The sequence below is a fragment of the Capsicum annuum genome, chromosome 12 (genome assembly GCF_002878395.1).
Source record: "Capsicum annuum cultivar UCD-10X-F1 chromosome 12, UCD10Xv1.1, whole genome shotgun sequence".
Taxonomy (NCBI): Eukaryota; Viridiplantae; Streptophyta; class Magnoliopsida; order Solanales; family Solanaceae; genus Capsicum; species Capsicum annuum.
In genome coordinates, this window is record NC_061122.1 from 6,638,926 (window position 1) to 6,647,106 (window position 8,181).

Here is an 8,181-nt window from a genome sequence, read left to right on the forward strand (position 1 = left end):
ATTATAACCTAGGTCCATCATGTTGCAATAATTTAGACATTCCCAGAAGTGGTTAGCTCTATTATTGCTGATAGGGGTTCCTCCCAGCTTTTTATTAGCCCCTAGAACCTCGTTAAAATCCCCTCCCATTAGCCAACACTAGAATAGTTATTGGCAATTAGTCAAAGTTCGTCCTAAAGGGTGTGTCTAGTGCTGGGCTCGGGACTAGCATAAATAAAAGAGAATAGGAAAGTTTTGTTAGTTTGGCTAACCTTGATAGTGAGGTGGAGAAAATCTGGAGGTGGAGTGTTTCTTTCTCCTATATTACTATGGTACCACCTTTCCTACCCACAACATTAGACTCTAAATAGGTTTCAAAACGAATGAGTTCAGTAATGTTCTTGTGGTCAACCATCTTGGTTTCCAGGAGAGCGACCAAAGTGGGGTTGTGAGCTTTAATCAAGGCATCATATTGACTCTTAAGAAAAGAGTTGTTGGCTCCTCTAGTATTCCAAATGAGAAACTTCATGGGGTCACAGGGGCTGGGCGAGGAGTGGGTCATTGGATTCTTCCCCTTGTCCCTCAGATCTAGTTGAGGGAGTAAGACTACTGCTATGGTGTGCTCCTCCAAAGCGTTCCTTAGTGTCAAACTGAAGAGCTTCGTCTCCAGTGGGCATGTCAGTACCATAAGCGAGTTCGAGGGTTCGTTGAACTCTTTCCGCAGTGGCTTGTTTAGAGTGAAGTTTGAGACCACGAAATCCTCTATTTTTACCAAGACTTGTTCTAGTGTCGTGCTTGAAATTCTTAGTTCCTCTAGTATTGATTTGGGAGCTTCATTTGGATTTGGTATTTCCTGAGATAGAGAAGGATTTAGTGGGGCATAGGACTTCTCTAGGGGATCCCAAGGTACAAAGTTTAAGGTCTCCACCTCGGTAAGGTAGGGGGAGTTGGGGTAAAAAGGAAGATTATTGAAGACGTGGTTCATGAGAGAGTTGAACTCGTTCGAGTTTATTATGTTAAGGGTGCCCATTCTTTGCTCCTGGAGTAAAGTTTAACACCAAAGCTGGTATCCCAGACACTCCGCAATCTGATCCACTCTTTTTTTGACAATCTGGGCCATCCAAGCTGGGTCCTAGATGAGTAAAACTACTGGTTGGTCCTCGATGAGGAGACAATGAGATATGGGTTTTCCTTCAGAGCCAGCTCAGCCCAAGACGATGGTAGACGGTTGGTTGGTAGCGGAGCTATTTTAAAGAATAAGGGCTCCTTCAGAGATGGGACATTGTTTGATGGTGGGTTCGCCATTGTTAGATTGTTGTTAGATCTCAGTACCGTGGTGAGTTTTTTGGACAGAATGTTGGTGGTTTAAAAGAACGGGGGAGTTAATGGTGGATTTATGTGACATGATTGTATCGGTCATGTCAAGAGACTTAGGGTGATGATGAGTCCTATTGTTAATGGAGTTAATCCACCCAGAAGACGCAGAGACGGAGGAGAGAAGATGGATTTCCCCATGGGGAGTAGTTGCCTCGTTGGAGGCAAAGATAATAAATGGGGAGCTTTTCGGGTCATGAGAAGCGTACTTAGTAGGAGTTAATTCTTCAGTGAAGGCAAAAGGGGAGTTGACCTTTTCTGGGCCACTTGTCTGAGTATTTGGCAGTTCGTGTGGGCCATGTTGGGCCCCTGCGACTTTTCTTTTCCCTATTCTATTTGTGCATTTAATAGTAGAGTGATTTTTTTAATTTATTTTTTATTTAGGGGTTCCTTATTGGTGGTATTTATGTTACCAGCTTTGTCTCTTACTGTTTCAGCAACGGGCATGAAGGGATTTTGATTGAGGAACTTACCTGTGCTTGCGTTATACACTTTTACCTGCGTGTGATTGTTCTTGTGTGACTCTATTCCTTCCTAGGTATTCTGCGTGGCTTTATTGGTTTGCTTCCGTTTGGGGAATTTAACTGTTTGCCACTCCTCTGCTTCGCCTATTTCCTTGCTGGTGGAGGGTGTACAATTGTTTGGTTCTTGAGTGTTGTTGGAGTTTTAGGCTATGTAGTTGGCACAGGTGGTAGTGCTGTGCCCTAGCCTTCTACATCCGGTACACAGGACTCTCTCTTCCTCATAAACCACCTTCTGTCTATGCGTTCCTACAATGACAAACTTCTTGACTGGCACGTCCAATGGCACTTGGATGCATATTTTGGCATATCTGTCTCTTAGTGCAGCTGAAGTGCCAGTGTCTATCCTTAGGAGTGTCCCCAAGTGATTTCCAATTCTTTCAAGGATGTTTCTATCATTGAACTCAGTTGGTAGTCGGGGAAGCCTGGCCCAGATGACGGTATGTGTTTGTGTGGCCTCTTTCGGGACAAAGTTGGGCTCCTATCGCCAAACTGACAGGAATTTCCCTGCAACAAACCAAGGTCTCTCATGTAGGGCCTTGTTCATATTGTCAGGGTTGTTGAATTTAGCAACATAGAAATCATTACCAAGATCAATCAAGGTTAACGGCTCGGAAGGCTTCTACAGTTCAGACAATTTAATTTTCAAGTAGTTATGTGCTAGTTTCTTATTGAACACTTTAACAATTACTGAAAATTCCCATGGGGCATAGATCCTCTCTTTATCTTCTTCACTCAGATTGATGGTATCTCCAGTGCTCTGTGGGGGCATTGGTGTTTTCCCTTTATCAGTTGTTGTGTATGGTCCGTTTAGGCTATTGCCCTTGTTGAGGAGGACTGCCTTGAGAGAGTATTTAGCTTGTTCATTCGCATTGTTGTCATTCGTATGTATTTCCATAGGTATTTCCATGGGATCTGGTGGATCCGATGGTGATAGGGGTAGTGGGGGTGTCTCCAAGATATGGGGGTCCGCGATGGCACCTCAAGAATGGGGTCTACCTTCTTAGAGAGAAAAAAATGTATACACAATAATTGTTAAAAACACTGTTGATATATGTAAAGTCTAGCTTAGTTGGTGTTATAAGGTTTTTGTTAGAAGAGCCGAGGGTTCTATTTCGCAAAAAATAGTGCTCAAATTATTCCAAAAAAGGTCTTCACCGGGAGTCGAACTTAGGCTTAAGTTTTATCCATTTACTTTTAGCTGAGTGATATTATTAGATTGTAAGTTCAATCAACATTTTGAAATTGCAGAGTTACAGATAGAGATGTTGTTTTTGATAGACTTGTAGTTCAAACAGAGAGATTATTAAAATTTAAATTTTTGCGGAAAAAAATAAAAAAGATGAAAAGAAAAAGGGCAAACAATATAAATCTCGACAGTTTAGAGCTTAATTACAGAAAATCCCGACATTTTGTATAATTACTGAAAATTTTGATTTTGAATCTGTTGAGATACATAATTAACTTCTGATACATCCAGTCAAGATTCATTTTTCCTTTATAAAGATACATAATTAGCTCTCGATACCGTTTGTTCAATTTTGAATTTGTCGTGATACATAATACATTAAACAAAGATACATTTTGTCCTTGTAGAGAAATACAATTAGCTCCTGATACATTTTTTTTCAATTTGATTCTATTGAAGTACATAAATAGATCCCGATACATCCAATGAATATACATAATTAGTTAAAGATTTTGTAATTACTTTAAAGGATGGAGATTTGTGTAAATATGGTAAGTTAATGTGTATATTTATGTTATTTTCCCCCCAAAAAAGAAAGAAAAGTGAAAAAAAAAGTAATTGGGCCCTGATTCCAAAAATTACTGAGCCCAAACCTATTACAATCGGGTCTCTTTTTTAGCCCAATATCAAAATCACTCTCAAGGTTTCTCCTTCAGCTGAATTGCGAAAAAAAATAAAAAATACAAACTTTCTCCTCTCCCATTTCTTCCTCAGGCTAAACAAGTAAGTTCTCCCTATGATAATTACACAAATTGTGAATTAGGTTGTAGTGTTCTATGTTCTTCCTCTCTGAAATTTGATACTACTTTGTGAATTTGCTTTGTTGTTTTTTCCCTGTCATAATTGCTGCAAAGTAGCAATCTTTTTGCATATATATCTTTTATTACACTCTCTTTGGATTAATTGTTACGTGTTACTTCCCTTCGTTTCAATTTTTTTGGCCTATTTTAACTTGACACGGAGTTTAAGGAAATAGAGAAGGCTTTTGAATGTTTAAGCTAAAGAAATGTCAAATGTATTAAAGTGTTCGTTACACTTGTGGTCTTAAACATGTTTGTTATGGGGAAAGTTGGGATCAAAGAGTTGCTAAAAAGGGAAAAGGTTGTGCTTTTTTTTTTTTTTTTCGATAAACATGGTATCTGGGCCAGCTTTAGTGCACCTTGACTAAATCCACGGGATACCTGCCACCTCCCTCTAGCAACAGATGTTAACTCTGTCCGCCAAGATTGGGACAGATGGGAAGAATCACCTAGTTTTTTTTTTTTCTCCGTTGGGGTTTGAACCTGAGACCTATGATTCTCAACCCACTTCATTTACCACTAGGCCACACCCTCAGATGTAAGGTCATGCTTTTGAAACGGACTAAAAAGGAAAGTAGACCAAACAAATTGAAACAGAGGGAGTATATTTTTTTTCAAGACATAGGTGTGCAAGGGAATATATTTTCTGAATTTTGAACTGTTATCTACTTTTTAGATTGTTAGATTTAAATACAACTATATTTGCCACATGATGCTTTATGTGGTTTCTCTTTGAAGAGATCGTTGGATCTGGTGTCAATGCCGAGAACTATGGAAAACAAGTTTTTAGAACATTTAAAAAAAACGATTGTTGTATGAATTGATCCAAGAATAGATTCCATTAAAGTGACTCTTGTATGATTATTTTGTCTTTGTTCTCCCCTATTATTTTGGAAATGACTCGATAGCATTCAAAAATATGTACATACAAAAGAGAAGATAGTGGAGAGATAGAAAGGAAGACGGTGTTACATCAATTCTCTCCCATGCGAACAATATTCCTCCTAGAAAGCCAGAGCATATATCTTCCTTATATATGCAATTTTCTTATGTTGCTTTGACTCTTCAAAAATGTTGACGGGTGCGTGTTGGATCCTCCAAAAGTAGTGTATTTTTTGGAGTATCCGACATGGGTGCGGCAGCATTTTCAGAGAATCCGAGCTACATAACAATTTTCTGATTAACTTACTTTAATGCAATAAAATATTGTTCTCAAAATACTCATTGATCACGGCACTTAAGTTCATTAATGAAGTCTAAGCTTTAGGTCTTACTCATTACTATATTCCTCTCTACCTTACCTTTAAGGTTCAAATATGCCTCCCTTTTGCTTTTGCTTTTTCCTCTTTACAAGTATCAAGCTCGCGTCATCCATTTTGTAAGTGAAAATGTGTGTCGTGGGAAAGGGGAAGAGAAGGGGCGGGGGATTAACTTGTCTATTCACTTCATCCCAATTCATATCTTTATGCTGCAAAACAAGAGCAACAATATGGAACAAGCTTTTTCTTTTTGTATTCATTCACATTCTCTTTACGAGGAAAGAAAACCAGTTCATAGACCACCAAGCCATCTCTTATTTCTAGAAAATTTGTCCCTTCGCCAACTTCTTTCTGGAAGTATTCATAATATCCTTCACATTAAGTTTAAAAGGGGAAGAATATATAAAATCTCATCAATGCAGTCACAAAATTTCTTGGATGCTCAGTCTTTGTATGTTTATGTTGTAGTTCAGCAAAACAGATGGAGTTGTTACTATTATTTTGTGTTCAGGTTGCAGTAACCTTTATGGTGTAATATCCTATTACGTATTAGTTTGTGATGATAGAAGCTTCTCAAGTTGATATTGAATTTAACTTACAAAAATGTTGAAGATTGAGTTCCAGTAGGAGAATTTTGCTATTTGTTATTACTTGGAAAGAGAAAAGGGGGTCTTGGAAGTACACCTGTATTTTCTATGTAGAAAAATACAGCCCTTATTTGTATTGTTGCTGTTGAGTAGTTGAACTGATAACTTCCCATCACTGTTTTCTGGAAGGATTAAGTTTTAGTTAAGTTGGTACATTTACGGGTGGTTCAATATGTGCTATGATTGTGTTGATCTTGTTAGAGATTTATGTATGTTAGTAAAATACTGAAAACTTCTAATGCTAGGGAGCCTAAATCTAAAAATATTGGATTGGGATGGGTTTAAATGGAGCATGAACGGGAGAATTCATATAGTCGAGCCTAACTAGATTCGGATTGAGGCGTAGTTGTTGTTATAGTAGTCTCAGGAGATTCTAAGCCGGTGTTTACTTCGGCTTTTGCTTTTTAGATTGGGATCGAGGTGTAGCTATTGTTGTTGTATTCCCAGGAGATTCCAAGAGGTTGTTTAGTTCGGCTTTTACTTTCCCCTCTCTTCTTTATGTAGGTGAAAATACAAACATGAGAACAGAAGATATTTGCATCAAATAGAACTTAAGGTTACTGTGATATTTCTTTTTGTTGTTGTTGTTATCATCATCGTGTACATTTGCATTTGGTCCAATATGTGGCAGTATGGCAGTATTTAGAGAACTTCTCATGCTAGAGAACTTTAATTTTAAAATATTGGATTGAGATAGGTTTAAATGGAACAACATGAATAGTGAGAGTTCATATATTCTCGGCCACCTAGACTAGAATTGAGGCATACTTGTTGTATTCTCAAGAAGGATTCCAAGTAGGGGTTTTACTTTTCCCTCTCTTTTTGTGGGTGAAAACATAAGTATGAGAACAGAAAGATCTTTGCATCCAAACAGAGCCTAAGGTTTCTGTGAGAAAGAGAATTAGTGTTTTACATGGCTTTTGATACATGAGCAATTTACTCCTAACAGCTTTCAGTCAAGGTCCTCATAAATTGTAACACATCAGGCTAGTGCATTTGGTGCAACAGTGTATAGTCTTTAATTCTTTATGGCCAAGAATTTTCTTACGCTATGGACTGAATCTGGACGTTGTTGAGCATTAGATTAGATAAAGTTTCTGTGGAAAACACTGAGGATTTTGTAGGAGCAAGGACCGGCAAGGTCTTGGGAGGTGTAGCATGCTTCTCTCTCTGTAGAGACTCGTAGATATATTTAAATATCAATACATTTCTCTGGCTGTGTTTTTGGTTGCATTGAACTGTTAAGTGGTCAATCTTGTACTTGCAAAGGCTCTGATGAGCTTTATTATTGAGTCGGTTTTGTCATTTCCTATGTTATCAGGACATTTTGTTGAATTTGGCAAATGTTGAGTTAGTAACGCTGCACAAGGAATAATGTTTTGACACGATTTGTACTGGTTGATGCTGCAGGGACAAGGACTATGGCATTAACTTACATCAGGTCATTGAGAAACGTTAACTTACATAAGGAGTTTATTCGAATAGGAGGCTGCAGAACATTTGCTGTTGGTAAAAAGAAGGGTGGAAAAGGCGGTGCAGCTGGAGATGCTCCAAAGGCGTCGAAAATTAGCAAGGAAGTCAAGGCCAGTACAGTAGTCGGTGCAAATATTCTCAAGGATGGAGTCGATCCAAAAGTGTTGCCCGACTCAGAATACCCCGATTGGCTATGGCACTTGCTGGATAAACGCCCGGCACTTAGTGAACTAAGGAGGAAAGATCTCGAGTCTCTCCCTTACGATGACCTCAAACGTTTTGTCAAGCTGGATACCCGAGCTCGGATCAAGGAAAACAATTCTGTTAGGGCCAAGAACTGAAATTTTTGCTTTTTACATGGAGCTATAAGTTGATTTGTTGTGATTTTAGACATTATTTTGAATTTATCAGCTGCTTTATTATTGATTTCCTACAAGTTCGTCCTACTATTTTGAACATGATTGAGCTCTTGGTTAAAAGAATTTTGATACTTTTTTACTTTTGTAGCAAATTCATGTCTCAGTAGGCTTGTAGCCTGTAAACGAATAGGCAACAGATAACAGTCAAAAACATACTTGGAACTATCATTTTTTCATGAGGTTTTCATATCACAACAACCAGTTGTTTTTCTTTTCTACCTACTTATTTTTCTATTTGAAGGATCATGATCTACGTATTAAAACACATCTAGTTGAATAGACGGTGATAGTTCAGATAGGATAAGGGAACGACTGATAGTTGGCATGGCCAACATCGAGGTGCGTTTTAATACATAAATAGTGATACTTCATGTCGGAAAAAAAAGGAACTATAAGATACTTCATGTCGGAAAAAAAAGAACAACTTATAGTTGAGGCGTCAAACTTGCGAAATATTATT

At 38.2% G+C, this 8,181-nt stretch overlaps 1 protein-coding gene across 2 annotated transcripts; it reads left to right on the top strand.

The window, feature by feature from the left end:
- The first annotated feature begins 3,741 nt into the window (after window positions 1-3,741).
- On the top strand, window positions 3,742-7,800 carry LOC107850627 (54S ribosomal protein L37, mitochondrial). Of its 2 annotated transcripts, none has more exons than XM_016695291.2 (2): window positions 3,742-3,846; window positions 7,240-7,800. In XM_016695291.2, the coding sequence occupies exon 2, from the start codon at window positions 7,251-7,253 to the stop codon at window positions 7,641-7,643; it is 393 nt and encodes a 130-aa protein (XP_016550777.1). In that variant the 5' UTR covers window positions 3,742-3,846; window positions 7,240-7,250; the 3' UTR covers window positions 7,644-7,800. The 2 variants fall into 2 exon arrangements, with proteins under 2 accessions (XP_016550777.1, XP_047256616.1); XM_047400660.1 differs by having other exon boundaries at window positions 3,786-3,846; window positions 7,151-7,800.
- The last annotated feature ends 381 nt before the right edge of the window (window positions 7,801-8,181 follow it).

What these genes read in the sequence shown, in the direction of transcription:
- LOC107850627 (XM_016695291.2), top strand. Translation starts at nt 7,251, where the DNA reads ATGGCATTAACTTACATCAGGTCATTGAGAAACGTTAACTTACATAAG.